General features: G+C 36.3%; 1 protein-coding gene across 2 annotated transcripts in view; it reads left to right on the forward strand.

Annotated features, from left to right (window-relative positions):
- The window catches only part of NBAS (NBAS subunit of NRZ tethering complex), a 331046-nt gene that overhangs the window by 51629 nt on the left and 262555 nt on the right, over positions 1–16862 (forward strand). For both annotated transcript variants that reach the window (XM_073216361.1, XM_037026472.2), the window contains exons 11-12: positions 5589–5657; positions 13979–14107. In XM_073216361.1, the coding sequence (XP_073072462.1) occupies positions 5589–5657; positions 13979–14107 (198 nt within the window). The remainder of the gene's footprint in view (positions 1–5588; positions 5658–13978; positions 14108–16862) is intronic.

Here is a 16862-nt window from a genome sequence, read left to right on the forward strand (position 1 = left end):
CAAGTGGCAGAATAATTTGAGTACAAACTGTGGCAGAACTTCCCCCTGTTCAAGTTTTTCAGTACTGTGGTAGACTCCCTCCCGTTTTCTTACATATTTCTATGGACAATTCATCCAAACATTCCTTCATTCATCCTGTAATTGAGTTTCTATTTTGTGTCAGGCGCTCCTTTATGCCGTAATAGTCAGAATAGGCTAGACTCTGTTGTGATAATAAAAACAGTCACACAGACAAACAGATGAGAAATTCTAATATTTTCTTGGGCTATGACCTACAAATATATTGTTGTGGCAAAGCCTGCTGTTAGTACCTTGACTTCCCCGGACAGCTCATTCCAAGTGATGATTAAGGCATCCACAGAGGCTGGTGATGTGCTGAAGTCCCACTGTCTCAGTTTATGGCCTTGGGAGGAGGAAGGGAGGGCTAAAAGGTGGAACTTTGAAAACAGAACCAATGCTACTTCTCACAGTACAGTTATTATAACTATGTGGCCCCTCCTGTCTTCAAGGAACCTGAGAAGTATTTTTTTGTGTGCCAGAAAGGTGAGAAAACTAGTTATTAGTGAGTGCTAATATGTCATATTGACTTCCCTGTGATAGCATGTATCTTGGTTATTTGTATAAACTTCGATTAAATTATACACCCTGTGTTCAGCAATGTCGTGGGCATTCATATTTTTTGAGTAAAGGAAGAAACCAAGAAACTAAAATGAAGCACAACATAAGTGAATGTGTTATGCTATTTATTCCTACAATGAGTGCATTTGTCTAATTATTTGTGTCTTAAAATATACTGATTTCAAATGATCATCTAAAACAATGAATGGTTAAAGGTTTCGAAGTTGAAAAGGAACTAGTGAGGAAGCACTTTGCAAAGAGGTCTAGCAATTATAGTGCGCTTTCATTAATTGTTTTTCTTTAGCTTTAGCATATGCTGAAACATTAACTGTGAGTTTAACCGAACAAAGTAGTTTTTATAAAAATAAGCTCAGTTTACTGGTTTATACGTGTAGGTCACTTGGTCATGGAGTACCATGCTTTGTGCTTTTCCTTCCATTCGTTGTCCATCTACCCATTCTGGTGCCCATTTCTTCTCTCTGCAGGACCCAGTGAGCAGTCCATTTTGAATATTATTGACCACACTTCACAGATTAGGAGCCTAAAACCCTCTGAGATCTTAACAACTCAAAATAGGGGAACGGGGTGGACCTGGACCTTCTAATTCCTGTTTGGCACCTTCTCCCACGCACCATGTGAAATAACGTACATGGCAGTGACATGGCCAAATGTATCCATGGTGATTATCCCATAATTTATTTAAAAAAAGGTGAGGTAGGGATTACTAACACTTACTGGACATATTATTTTATATTTTCAGGAATTAAAAATTTTTTCTCTCTCTCTAATTCATACATAACTTCTAGTTTTATATGTGAGATAATTCAGGGCACATCTTGTGAAGAGTTAGAAAGTTTTATCACTAGAATTTAAGTGTTATGTCTGCAGCTTTTTTTTTAAATGGTTCAGTCAAAAAATAATTGTAAAAACTGTATGTGTACACACAGGTAAAGCAAACGTGGCCAAATGTTAATAATTGGTGAACCCAGGTGAAAAGTGTCCTGGTGTTTCATTGTGTGATGGTTTTAGCTTTCCAGTAGCTATAAAATGTGTCAAAATTAAAGGTTGAGGAGAATGAAAGAAAAAGTGTGTAGGTTGTGAAGGCTACAAGGAAAGACCAGGAAGGCAAACTGGAGGTGGGCCTCAGTGCAGGGTGGCCAAGGGTATCGTGAGAGCGCTCTGCGGAGGGCAAGTCACGGAGCACCGCCGTGTGCCAGGACGCCTCTTCGCGCCGTGGCTGCTGTGAATTCTCTGTGGTTTCATTGCCGCGAACTCCAGTGTCGGAATGCTCTGCTCTATGTGGTCCTTCCCCCTCTGACCTGCAGTTTTGGTATTGGAGTCTCTTAAAAGATAATTGCTCATGCTCTGACAAAGTAGGGAACAATATTGGATTTCAAATTGAATGCTGTACTGTACGATTAATTCCTTGAAATGCTTCGAGTGTACTTTAATTATGTTAGTGGCTTTTAAGTGTGTCTTGCAGCTAAATTTACAGTCTTCCTACATAACCTTTCCCTACTTCAGAGTAATTTGAATTACAGGATTAGTTCCTTTTTCAGGTGCCAGGTATCATCTTCATTGAACCTTCTCTTACTGTTGACTTAAGGTTGCTGTTCTGTTGGGGTGGATACTGACCAAAAAAAGCTGCTGACACGTACATTCCAGTCTCTCACTGGGCTGCTAGATCGTAAAAGAGACTATGCAAAATTCAATATGTGCACTGACCAAAGTTTCCAAATTAATGTCAGTGTCTCTTATATACGATAGTTTTATTTATCCATTTGTTCAACATTGAATCACTGCTCCAAGTGTTAGGAATATGAAGGTAGCAGCCCTCAAGCAGTTTACCGTATTGGAGGGTGTAGCTGTGTCCACAAGTAAGGGCAATAAGCTGTCACGCAAAGCAGGTTAGAGTTCAGTATCTGGGATAAAGGAAAGAACCCAGGCTCCGGAGTCAGAAGGCTGGGATTGGAATTCTAGCTCATCACTGAAACTTGTGTGTTAAGGCTTTTGCCAGGATCAAATGATATAATAATGTGAAGACACTTGGTAAGCCATAGAATGATCTATAATGTTAATTATTATTATCTATTTGTATTTTTTGGATAAAAATTTCAGAAAAAATATATAAAAATGGACAAAACTATTTTTTGTTATTGATGTTGCTGCTTTTTCAGTATGCAATGTTGTTGGCAGAAAGAATACAGGCATTTTGGAGTCCTGTTTCCTGAGAATTCCTATTTCCCTGAACAATAGAAGTAATCAGAATAGTATTTCCACAGGGTCATACCACTTGCTGCATATGTGCCTATATACCATCTTTTGTTAGCACAGACAGACTGTCCTTGTAGCAGCTAAGGCCAAGCCAATATTTGTCCACCAAATCTCACACTCTGACTTACTGAAGGATGTTTTTCTACATCATGCATTTTGCTGTCTATTAGATTTATCAGCATACAGCATGCTTTTAGTTTTCTAATCGTAAAAACTCTTTAATTTTAGGGGGATTTAGACCCCACTAAATCCTACTACCACCCCATTTGTTTCCCTTTCTTCACCATGTTCAAGAGTTGTCTGTACTTGTTTCCAATTCCTCTTTCTGATCTCTCTTGAATTCACGTGAGGATTTGCTTCCATCATTTCACTGAAATAATCTTGTTACCAATGCCTCCCAATATTTTACCAGTTTCTCAGTTTTATTGGAATTCCGTAATTCCTACTTATTGCCCATACAAAACTCAGTTTTTCTCTTTTCCCTTTTCTTCTCCCATTTTAGTTTTGTAAATATGTGTTTCAACAAAGAAAAAATAACACATTAGTTTCTTTCCTTGCTCACCTACTTTAGTCTTACATGTCCATTTATATATTTCCAAATGCTCACTGTCACTTCTGTTGAAATTTTCTCAGTCATCTCTTGTTTGGATGGATTATCCTCTGGTAGAAGTTATGAGAAGGACCCATAGATGAAGAGTTCTTTAATTAGTTTTATGCTCAGAATTGTTTTTCCACAGCCTGGATTGTTGAAAAAGAACATGTCTGGATATAAGATCTTGGTTTACCCTTTGTTTCATTGAATTTTTTAAAAAAGCACTATTGTGGAATTTGAAAAGTCTGATAAAGTTGAATTATTTCTCCTTTGTATGTTGTTTGACCATTTTGCTAGGAGGCCTTGGGGATTTTCCTTATCTTTGAAATCTAATAGCTTTCCTGGGATATTTTTTGGAATTGATTATTTTGAGTTAATTTTCCCACCTGCTTGCTCTTTCAATGTATGTATTCAGATCTTTTTCTATCTCTGGAAAGTTTTCTTGAATTGTAATTTTGACATGGTGGTTTTAGATAGCCCCTTGACCCATTTGCTAGCTTCCCTTGTCTGCCCTCCCCAAGCCCTGAGCCTTCTTTCAGTCTGTTTTTGCTTGCCATCACCTCTGTCCAGTTCCAGGACATTTTCATCACCCCAGAAGGAAGCCTTGCACCATACCATACACTTCTGATTCTCCCCTCCCCCCAGCTCCTGACAACCACTAGTCTGTTTTTGTTTCTGTAGATTTACCCATTTTGAGTGTTTCATTTAAATAGAATCATAAATACATGGCTTTTCATATCTGGCTTCTTTCATTTAGCATATTTTTGAGATTCGTCCAAGTTGTAGCAGGCATACATATTTCTTTCATTTTTATGACTGAGTGAAATTCCACAATAGGAATAGTCAGGCATACCTCGTTTTATTGAGCTCTGCAGACACTGCATTTAATGCAAATTGAAGGTTTGTGGCAACCCTGCATTGAGCAAGTTTGTTGGCGTCATTTTTCCAATAGCATTTGCTCATTTAGAGTTTCTGTGTCACATTTTGGTAATTCAATATTTCAAACTTTTTCATTATTATATTCTAGTGTCTGTGATTGCTGATTATGATTCACTGGAAGCTCATATGATTAGAATTTTTTACAAATAAACTTTTAAATTAAGGTATGCACTTTTTTTTAGATATAATGCTATTGCACATTTAATAGACTATAATACAGTGTAAACATAGCTTTCATAAGCCCTAAGAAACAAAAAAACTCATTTGACTCACTTTATTGTGATACTCACTTATCACAGTGCCCTGGAATTGAATCTGCAATATCTCCAAGGATTTCTGTATTATACTTCATTTATCCATTGTTCAGTTCATGGATGTTTGAGTTATTTTCACTTTTTAGCTTTTGTGAATAATAGTGCACCAAACATTCCTGTACAGGTATTGTTTGAATATCTATTTTCCATTCTTTTGAATATATACTTAGGGTGGAATTGCTGGGTCATATGATAATTCTATGTTTAACTTTTTGAGGAACCACCCAACTGTTTCCACAGCGTCTGTACCCGTTAATGTTCCCTGCAGCAAAGTAGTATGGTTCCAAATTCTCAACACCACTGGTTATTTTCTGTTTTTAAAATCACACCTACATCCCCATCTTACTTTTTGAAGTGTATTTCTTTAAAGACAAAAATAGTCTTGTGTTACATTATTTCAAAAACTGGTTTCTAAATGATGATTTTTTTTTTCCCCTGGTGTTTTTCAAGTGTAAGATCAAGTGCTTAATGAATGGAATTTTTCTTTGAAATTTTTATCTTTTCCATGGAGATGGACAGGATGAAATGGTAACCCAGGCACCCAATTAGAGAAGAGCTTATAGTAAATTCTAATTTACATAGATGTTCTATACTTGTTATGCATGTTTTTAGAAAGCATTTGATCATGGTATATTTGGTAAGATTTACTACTTGGTAGATTTTCTTTTTCTTTTTCAAATAAAAACAGATCAAGGTCTCACCAAAATCCCTGAGATTTATTGATAATTTCTTAACCATTTCTTAAAATACAAGATTTGCTGTAATTCTGATTTCACGGTCAAAGGATTTCATACAATGAGAAAGTATTCTAATCCCTCTCTGTATGATGTGCGTTTGCATTTATTTTGTAGGTGCCAAAGACACTGGGATTATTAAGGATGTTAAGTGTCAAGTTTTATAGTCGCCCGGGACAAGAACAGGTAACTCACAATTTTAACTTTGTGCTTCTCAAATATGTTCACCAGAGTACTTTTTAAGAGCAAAGTTGAATGAACCTTGAATGGAACAGATCTTCATCTGGATGTGTTCTCAATTTTATGCTGTGTGGGCACATGTAATAGTAGGAATTCATGGAGCCATTCATTAAAGATCTGTGTATTTTACTATAGGTCATTTTTATCTCAATAAAGAAAATAAAAAAAAAATTAAAGTATGAACCTAGTCCTAGTGTGTGTCTAGGGATATAGCCCAAGAAAGTCTCCTGGGAGTATTATGTATCTTTGAAGTTTCTTAATTAATCTTACTTGTGAATTTTGTATCTTTGTCCATAACATATCCTTTTTGGTTTGTTTTAAAATTTAAAAAAATTTCTCCCTAAATATGAGATTATTAATGCTTCAAAACAAAATAAGCCATATTGATACTGGGTTTCAAGTGCCACCTGTGGACGGTCTTGCTCCTGGTACGAGAGGCACAGGTCCCCAGCAGGGCTGGCTGACACTTGCATCCTGAGTGGAGGTGCTGCCCTTAGGAATCGCCTCTGCGGGAGATGGTGACATTCCCTCTCTGCATGGTGCTCATGAGTCTGACATGGGGGCATCAAATCATACCTTTCCTGTTTTGGGGAAAATCAAACAACTTTTCTGGTTTTTTTTTTCTTCAATTTCTTTATTAAACCAAGGAAAATTATAAGAAATATAAAAATTGTAAGAAATATAATGAGCATTCTGTTGCTGCATTTGTCTTTTTATTATATTTAAAATGTTGAGTTCTAGTTATTTCTCTGCTGTTGACTTCAATTAAATCACGTATTCTGGGTTGGTTTGGCATTCTGTAGACATGAGTGGTAACACTGCTCTTTAGAAAGTCTGGACAGTCATTTTCATTTTTAATCCCTTGTATTGTTTACACTGTCTTCCAGTTAGATTCTCTTCAGTCATTTTGTGGAGTTTTATGTTCATTTGGCAGATGAAGAAACATGCAAGATCAAATGATTTGGCCTCTGCCATGAATTTTGTTCTTTCTAATTTACTATGTTGCCTCTGTTGGTCTTTCTGTTACCATATTAGTGCAGGCGAGCGTCTCTTTGTTTTATTTCCTGTGCCCTTTTCTCATTTTCCTTAATACTGTTTAAATAACAACTACTTTTAACAAATTTTTTAAAGGGTTCACTGTGTTTTTTTAGTAAAATTCAGTTGAAAGCAATGATGTGGCAATCCAGCATTTATTTATTCTTTCAGTCAGCGAGCACTCACTTTGAGCCAGACACGGTGTTGGAGCTGAGAGTAAGGAGACGGATAAAATGCAGTGCACTTCCTCAAGGAGAGCTTAGTGCAATGGGGGAGGCATAGAAGCAGTTGTAAGCAGTACAGTATTACCTCCTCTGTGGTGCAACGTGAAGTACCCTTAAGGTAGAGAAGAGCCAGAAATGGGAAGTCTGGCCATACCCAGCCTGGGGCAAAGTCCTGGAAGCCTTGAGAACTTGGCTGGGATGCTCCAGTTTGCTGAGGTGTAGGATTCATAGCCTCCTGTTCTTTTGTGTTCCAAAAACCAATATAGTTGTAATATATTTTTGGACCGATATAGTTGTAATATATTTAGAACCAGAATTACTTGGGGTTTGATATTCATGAATCTCCTCTGTACCATATTCTGTACATGTCAGATGTTTCTCATTCTTATCAGTATCCTTTGTGATTGAGCAGAAGGAGGGACAAGCAAGTAACAGATTTCCTTATATTTCCGCCTTTCTTCATGACATATTGCACTAGAATTCTTAATTGTTTGGACTTTTTAAAAAGACTTTCTAAAATCAATGGCTTCCAGTAAGTATCCAGTTACTATGTATGTTATGTTACTTGTACCTGGTAGTTCCAAGCCTACAAATAATTATGGGCCATAGATTGTTTTTTTTTTTTAGTACCATAACTTTAGAGTTGCCTTCACAGAGACTATCTATTAATTTTTTATTATTGTGAACACATTCTAGTTTACAAGTATTTTCACGTGATCTCACAGAAGGCTTGAAGTACTGGCATCATGATGCCTGTTTTATTGATGAAGGAATTAAAGTCTCAAGAGAAATGGCTCATCAAACTCACTCACCTAGACAGTGCCAGAGATGAGTTTGGTCTTGAGTTGGCTCATGATCCAGTGCTTTTTTTCACTAACTCTTGTTGACTCTTGTCTAAGCCCTTATTTGGACAATTGAAGAAAAAGAAGCCAAGGTGTGTCGTACTTAAAAGTAGGTCAGGTTACAAATTACTTATCTCAGAAAGATCTCTCTTACTACTCAGTTTGGCAGCAATTATATTTCTTTTAAAAATGTGTATCTCTTAACTGCTGATATTTTTAAAAAAGGGATATGCTTTCCTACATAGTACCTATATGGTTGATATTAAGGTCATTTTGTTCTATTCACTGGTGAGACTATAAAGCAGCAGCACTGCTTGGACAGTATTGGAGGGAATGTATATTAAACAGCTACGGCAGTGACTGTTACTTTAGGGGCACTCAGTAAGTGTTAGTGGAGGCTGCTCTGATTTGTCGATTTCTTTATATCTGATACCATAGAGCTAATAATTTATGGGTTCTTTTTAAATTGTGGTATAGTATACCCAAAAGTTATAGATTCAAAATTACCAACTACTGGTTGTCTGGCATAATACTGTCTTTCAAAGAGTATATCAATAATGAAATTATTTATGTTCTTTCATAAAGGATATTAGCTTAGAAAAATGTTTTCCAAAGGCTTTTTTCTCATCTCAGGTTATCAACCACACTTTCCAGGATGATTGTCTTTTGGTTTGAAAACAGATTTCTGTTTACCTTTGGTGGGTCAGAACCACAGTGGGCTGGAAGGTCTCTAAAGTCTTTGAGGTCAGAGATTTATGTTTCTTTTTACTGCTGGATCTTAAGCATGCGAAACAGACCTGGCATGTTATGTATTATCGAATATGTAATATTCAGGAAGGAATTGTTGGGTGAGCAGGGCTTATGGTGTCACCTTTTACTGAGCTGTTTTTTTTTCTTTAAAAATATGTAGTAATTCAGAACATTTTGAATGTAAGTACTAGAGTTCAAGACTTCATTTACTTTCAGTACTTATATGTCTGAAAGGTATAATAAAATAGAAATCATTCATTTTTAATTGTGCTGTGTGGATGATAGGCAGTTGAAGAAAGTGGGGGCAGTTGAAACTGATTTCAGTACAAAGATACAATATTTAACATTTAAAAATATCTTAGAACAATTAAAACTTTTGTAATACTTGAGAGAAGACACAATTCCTACTCTATTGCTGCCAGTAGAAGGCTTTAATTAATTTAATTACATTTGAGCTAGTGGTTTAATATAAATGAGAAGTAGAGGTGGAAGTTAAAGTTTACATTATTAATTTTAGTAGTATTTTGGTATTATCACATTGCAAAATATTCAATGAAGTAAAAGGAAAGTATCTTTTGAAAGGTCTTGGGAAGAGAATTGAGATAGGGAGGTAAATAGAATTGAAAATGTGGTCAATTAAAAGGGCCATAAGGAATTACTGATGTAAGAAGACAGTCTACTGTGCAAAGAGCTCTTAGTCAGCCATCTTCCTATGCCCATGCTGCCTACCCAGTCATACTAACTTACCAAGTAATTATTTAGCTAGACACCCTTTCAATGGATACTCATGGAATAGACTGAAGCAGGTAGCAAGTGATATTCACTGTTTTCTTTTTCTTACCTTTATTGGGGTGTAACTGTAAGATATTTAAATTATATAATATGATTTGATATACATAAGTATTGTGAAAGTATTTTCCTCTATCATGTTAATTAACACATCCATCACCTCACATATTTACCTTTTGTGTGTGTGTGTGTATGTGTGTGGAAATTACAGTCGTAGTCTCTCAACAAATTTCAGTTACACAGGAGAGTGTATTAACTATAGTCACCATGTTATGTTAGATCCTCAGAACTTCTTCACCTTATACTGAAAGTTTGTACCCTTAATCAACCCTTCCTACTTCCCAGCCTCTGGTAGGCAACCACTTTTCTACTGTTTCTATGAGTTTGACTTTTTTTTTTTTTTTCAAAGATTCCACATATAAATGACCTCATACTGTATTTATCTTTTTTGCTTATTTCACTCAGCCTAATTCAAATGACAGGATTTCCTTCTTTTTCTTAAGGCTGAATAATAATCGTGTATGTGTGTGTGCATGTGCACGTGTGCATGTGCATTTTACCTTTCTTCTTTTTGCTAATAGTCATCCTAACAGGTGTGAGGTGGTAACTCATTGTGGCTTGATTTGCATTTCTCTGATGATTAATGATGTTGAGCACCTTTGCATGCATCTGTTGGCCATTTATATATCTTCGGAAAAATGTGTATTCAGATCCATTACTCATTTTTTAATTGGGTTTTTTTTTTGCCAGTAAGTTGTATGAGTTCCTTGTATATTTCGGATATTAACTCTTATTAGATAAGGTGGTTTGCAAATGTTTTCTTCCATCCCATAGGTTGTCTTTTCATGTTGTTGGTTTCCGTTGCTGTGCAGAAGGTTTTCAGTTTGATGTAGCCTTACTTTTTAGTCTTTGCTTTTGTTGTGATATCCAGAAAAATTATTGCCAAGACCAATGTCCAGGAACTTGCCCCTAAGTTTTCTTATGGAAGTTTTGTAGTTTCAGGTCTTATGTTCAAGTCTTTAATAATTTCGAGTTGGTTTTCATATATAGCATAAGTTAGGGTTCAGTTCCAGCCCTTTTTGCATGTGGCTGTCCAGTTTCTCAGCACCATTTACTGAAGAGAATATCCTTTCCCCATGTGTATTCTTGGCTCCTTTGTTGTAAACTGATTGGTACAATATGCATGGATTTATTTCTGGGCTCTCTATTCTGTTCCATTGATCTCTGTGCCTGTTTTGTGCCAGAACTATGGTGTTTTCATTACTATAGCTTTGTGACATACTTTGAAACTGGAAAGTGTGGTGTCTCTATCTTTGTTCTTTCTCAAGATTGTTTTGGCTATTTGGAGTCTTTTGTGATACTAAACAAACAAAAAGGATTGTTTTTTCCATATCCATGAAAAATACCACTGGAATTTCGGCAACTGAGTGTTGTATCCTGCAACTTTACTGAATTTGTTTATTCCAACAGTTTTTTGATGGAGTTCTTAAGGTTTTCTATGTATTATGTCATCTGTAAACAGAGTCCATTTTACTTCTTCCTTTCTAATTTGTACATCTTTTATTTGTTGTCTAATTGCTCTGGCTAGGATCTCCAGTACCATGTTGAATAAAGTGTCTTATTCCTGCTTTTAGAGGAAACATTTTTCTGCTTCTCACTGTCAAATTACATATTCTTAACCAACATTCTAGCTGTTGTAATGATTAAAGTAAAAATGACATTCATAGCTAAGAATATGAAAGAGATTTCACAGATACATTTTCATCAAAGTGAAAATGACAGCTACACCTAAATTTTATTGCCTTTAGAAGTACTTAATTCTAAAGTACTGAAGAGAAGAAAACAAGATCATTATACACTTATGCTGAGCAATAATACAATATGAGGAATTATGGTTCTAGAATCTCGGTGTGTTTGAGATTTTCTTTTATTGTGACATACGGAAAAGCCATTTCTTCTTCTTTCCAAAGCCTACACTCTGTAACTCTCTCCCTTGCCAACAGAGAGGTGTTCAGACTTCTAAATACTGTAGACTCTGTTTGCAGAAGTTAGCATGGATTTTCTAACTGTGGCTTTAGATATTGTGTCACAGTTTACTGTCAGGATAATAAATTATTTCTTGGGTCAGAAATAACCTGTGTGCTATAAACACTCAGAAATGTTTTGGTAAATTAAAAGCAGAGTTTTTATTTCAGAAGGAACGAACCTTGTTTCTAAAGTAACAGAGGCGACTTGTCTATCATTGGCCACTGTTCAGTCCTTTTTGTGTCTTCTCACTATGCATATGTGAAAATTAAACATATAACTTGGGACCTCAAAAAAGCATATACTTCATGTATGTGCATATAATGTCTGGAATTTGCTTTAAAATGCTCCAGAGAAAAAATGTCTGAGGGCATTGTGGTGTTTGGAGGAGGAATCATGAAACAGACTTGAATTGACATTTGTGCAAGCTGTTTGTTGGGTCCATGGATATCATACTATAATTTCTACTTTTGGGTGATAGAGGGCAAATTTCTACTATAAAATGTTTAAACAAAGGAACGGTAAGTTTGCAGTGTAGATACCATACTATCAGATGAAAGTAAGAGTGTCAAGCACCCACCATGTTAAAAGCAAGTAGTACCCTTTTAGTTAATATGTTTATTGTTTAATTGTCTGAAAGGGAAGAAAGAAGGAAAGGAGGATGGAGGGATTAAAACAGGAAATTCAGCATTATTCATTATTTTCCTGGTCACAATGCTATTGTTAAATTCACATTCATACATCTTTCTGTTTGTTTTTTGTAAAAGAGAATCATAAACTTTCAGAACACTTTTAATGGAGTTGTTTAATGAAGCATTTGTAATGCCTGAGAGGTTACCATGTAGATTACACATGACTCATTATTTAGGTGAGGAAACAGAAAGTATACTTGACTATAATTCCTATAGAGGACTATGTCTGTGACGTGGATTGGGATGGAAGATTGTGTTCAATCCAGGTTCTGCTGTCCAAACTTGGGGGATTTTGGACAAGTTTCTTAACCCTTCAGGTCTTCCGTCTCTTGCTCTATAAACTCTGACATATGGGCAGAGAGGTCTTTTAGCTAATAAAAATCTGTGCTTATATGGCCCACTTTATGCAAAACCTGGGGCTTAGTGGCTTCAGAGTTGTGAAAGAAAGATGCCAGCTCATTCATCTTCCACTCCTGCCCCATCTCCTTCACAGAGGAAGGGACGTGGGAAGAGTTAAAGTGTCACTTGAAGTGCTTTTGCTTTTATTGCATCTCTTTGCAGACGTTAGTATTTTAATCTTACCTTTAGTTCTGGCATTCTGAGATAGATGGTTTATGTCCAGTTAAAGTGATTTTAGTCCTCATGAGATTAGAGGTCGCTAAACTTTTCATCTATCCACTCATCCGCAGTGTTCCTTACTTCCTGAAATTGTTCTGTTGTTCATGGCTAATATGTCATTTTAGACCTAAGCACTTAAACTCTGTCTACAGAAGCAGGTGGATAATGTGAGTTGAGCCAGATGTAAATTCTGATTTTCTAGTATAGTCATGTTTAGTTTTCAGTTCTGTAGCTTATATTTGGCCTTAATTTTGGGGCATAATAGAGAATGGTGGGAGCTTTAGCCGACTGGAAAGCTTGTGACCCTTCAGAGGGTGCATATGCTTTCTAGCTCTGCCTGATTATTGCCATTTGGGGATGGGGGGCCCTGTGTTGCCAAATTTTCTAAATGTTCAGGAGAAATATGGTGGTAGGAAAATTGCTGCCATTTTGGAGTCTGTTTTATTCTTTGTGGGTAAACTACTTTAGACCCTGTCCTTAATAAATGCCTAAATGGGAAATAGAATCAAATGTTTGATTCTTCTGATTTGACTGTAGATTGTAGGCAGGTGATATTTCTGCTTGTATGGTTTCTCTCCTCTGGTAACTGATCAAACCAGGTATTTCTCAGGGAAAGGACTGAGAGATTATTTGGACAAATAGTACTTGAAAGACAAGGTTGGTCATGTAAAACCAGTATATTACAAAGTTTCTCGGTGGCAATAATTCGATTCCCGAAATTGGATAATTTGCCAGCAAATTTGGGAAATACTAAACTTTGATAATGTTCCTTAAAGTATTCATTTTCCTCCTTGTCTGTTCCCATCACACTTGGATTTTTTTCTCTGTCTTCCTCCTTCTGCCTTTCCATTTCTTCCGCAGCATGAATTTGTGGCCTATATATGATGTATAGAATATTCCAGACATTATGTATATATAGGGTCTGGTAAATATGTGGACCCAAAATTCAAGAAATTCACAATCTAGTCAAACATCAACCAATAAAAGTTATTTAGAACTCATGGTGATTGATGTGTGTTATAAAAGAATATTTTTATAATGCTCATGTATTAAGGTTTTAGATTATATGTAAATTATGACACTATAAAATAGATTTTAAAACCTCCATAAGGGTGGTGACAGTTGTGTTTCTATATGCTGAAGCATGTAGTGTTATGAAGCTGTTGGAACCCTTAGTTGGGAGATCATTTGTGACATTGTACCCCACAAGAGTGTTATTAAATTTGGGAAGTTATTTCTACTCAGCTGGAAGTCCTTTGCTCTGGCATTAATGTGGTGTAATTGTTGTATAGGATGGGATATTTAAGATGAGCCTTTCTCCAGATGGGACCCTCCTTGCAGCCATTCATTTCTCAGGGAAACTAAGCATCTGGGCCATTCCATCTCTGAAGCAGCAAGGGGAGTGGAATCAAAATGAGCAGGTACGTGTCTTGATTATGATTATTCTTAGAATGACTTTCTTGCTTAAGGATGAACACTGATATTACTAATTTAATTTTGTTGATATTTTATTGTACACAGCTATTTATTTTCATCATTCCAAAGCTTTAGTTAAATTGCGGTATCAATATAGTAGTGCAAATTAAGAATTTGTGTACCGATCTTAATTTTATGTGCAATACACTGTATACTGAGTGTTATGTGTCTAAAAAACTCCCATTTTCCCCTTTTTCTCATTCCAAAAAGTCAAAATGGAGATGTTAATTTTTCAGCACAATCAACTAACATGATCAAGGTTTTGGTGGGTCAGTATCCTAAAAAGGTTACAATTCTTACCAAATCTTGCAACGCTGGTAATATTGGGCTTAAAGCTTAAAGGGATTTATCTTTTCACTTAAAATGTACAAAGTGAACGTACAGAGAAATAAAGAACTATTAATTTTTTAGTTAAATTTCTTAAATGACAGATTTTAAGAATTAAATGATTTAGTTGTTTAGTGACAGAATCAACATCTATTATAATTTATGTATATATAATTACAATTATATGATTATAACTTAAACATCTGTTATAATTTAAAATCACAATGGTCAAGGAAGGTTTCTTCATTAAAAATGCCATATGTTGTGACAGAGTGAACATATAAAGAAAAGTCCTGTCAATTATGTATAGCTTTTGTTATAAATCTTACTCCTTTGGTGATTGTTTTGCATTTCAGCACTTTTAGGATTAGTTTTCTCCCACGTTCCCATTCCTCTTTTCCTAAAGTAATATCTTGTCCCTAGCTTCGGTGGATAGTTTTGTAATTCTGAGATTACAGCATGTTCTGTGAATGATCTGAATGGATTGACATCTTTTTTTTTCAGAATTCTTTTTAATTTAATTTCAGTTCAGTTAAACTGAATCATTAGCGAGCAAACAGCATTTTGTTATTTTCAGAATAGCAAAAGAAAAGAAAAAGTGGCCCTACAGTTTTTACTCTTTTCACAGACTTAAATTTGTTTTGGCTGTTCTTCATTGTTTTTTTGACTTATACACAAGTTTAGGAAGATCTCCCCCTGACCTAGTTCCTACTAACCTTGAATTTAGTTTGGCCTCCACATCTCTACCTCAACCTCAGTAGCTAATTACGAGGGACATTTTTTCTCTCTCCTCTAAGCTTACAGTTAACTTGAATTAAATCTTCACTCTAGAAGGCAGAGTGAATCAGTTCTAAAAACTGTTTGTTTAACGTACATATCTAGGCATGTCAGATAATTGATCCAGAAAGTACTGTGTATTTTTCATGGTTATCAAGGGATACTGATAAAATATTCAGCTTTTGTCATTTGGGAAGATCCTAATGTTCAGTCACGGGACATTTTACATTTGGGCAGGTTTCTTAAATGGTGAAAATTGAATGCTAAAGGCATTCTCCCCCACCCCAGCTTTGTTTCATAAGTGATTTTCATTTACTTAGAGAAATACTGATCAAGTTCTGAAGCACATTAATCCTTCATTTTGTGAGTATCCTAGAATGTCATACATGTAGTATAAGGGCGATTCAGACGAAATCCACTAGAATGCTATTTGTTCACTGAAATTGTGGCCACCCTTTTTTCTTGACCTGCAATGGTGAATTGCATCTCTTGTAGTACTTATTGGCATACACTCAACTTTTTGACTGGTTAGATACTTTTTGTAATTAGTTGCCAGTCAACATTATAATTCATTACTTTTTTGCTCAGTGTTATCTGTTAATTAGATTTTATAGTGATTCCATTGAAGGGATTTAAAAATTATTTAAAAAATCACGAAGCTAGGAAATGAGTAAGTATGAGTATCTCAGTAATTTGGCATAGGCCTTCGGAAAAGTAATGGGACAGGAAGGGAAGGGAATTTGGAAATGACAAAGAGGTGGGCAGTGGCAAAACCTGCGTTAAGGCCAGGAGTTTGTCTCTAGCGGTCCTAGTGAGAATCTTTTGAACGAAAATACCCTGAGTGTTTAGAAGGACAGCTCATCAGGAATTGTTATTGCCTCATGTTTCAGGGGTGCCTCAGTGGCTTCCATCTCACCTCCTGTGGTTCTGAGCCAGTGTCCCCCAAACAAATGAGTGTTTTGATATGATTGGTATAAATTATTTCCCTTGAACAGAAAAAGAAATAGGTTTTTGGCCTCACAAAACTGAAAACCATGGACCCGGTCGCTATTACCAAGGCCATGTTGTAGGTAGTGCAATCCTCTGCTGCATGGACAGCGGTGCGGCGACACTCTCCGGCCCTGACACTTGGACTGCCACTCCTGCTGCTGCTCGGCCTGCTGCCTCTTTCCAGAGTTCATCCTGTCGTGGGCAGGTGGCTGCCAGCCCCTCCCTTTTCTTGCTGCTGCTGGGCACCTGGGAAGACTCTGTGCTCTGAGATCCCTGCTAATTTTAGCCTGAAAACAAATTTGTGTCCACAGTGGAATACAGCATTTAATTTTACTCATTCCTTTCTTTAATATTCTAAAGTTAGGGTCAAAATGCAAACTCCTTTGTTTACCTGCCACCTTCTCTTGTCTGATGGCCGTGCTGCTCCCCGCTTGCTTCCTGAGCCCCCCCCACCCCCCTGCTGCCTGCTTCGGCTGACCTTTAAACTCTTCTGCTTTTCTTCTGGAAACTTCATTCCGTCATAAATAAACTCCTATGAGGCTCTCACATTTTCACAGAATACCCTAGTTTCTTTTGATAAATTTATATAGCTGAGATTTGATTTCA

This window comes from Manis javanica, chromosome 1, assembly GCF_040802235.1.
Source record: "Manis javanica isolate MJ-LG chromosome 1, MJ_LKY, whole genome shotgun sequence".
Classification (NCBI taxonomy): domain Eukaryota; kingdom Metazoa; phylum Chordata; class Mammalia; order Pholidota; family Manidae; genus Manis; species Manis javanica.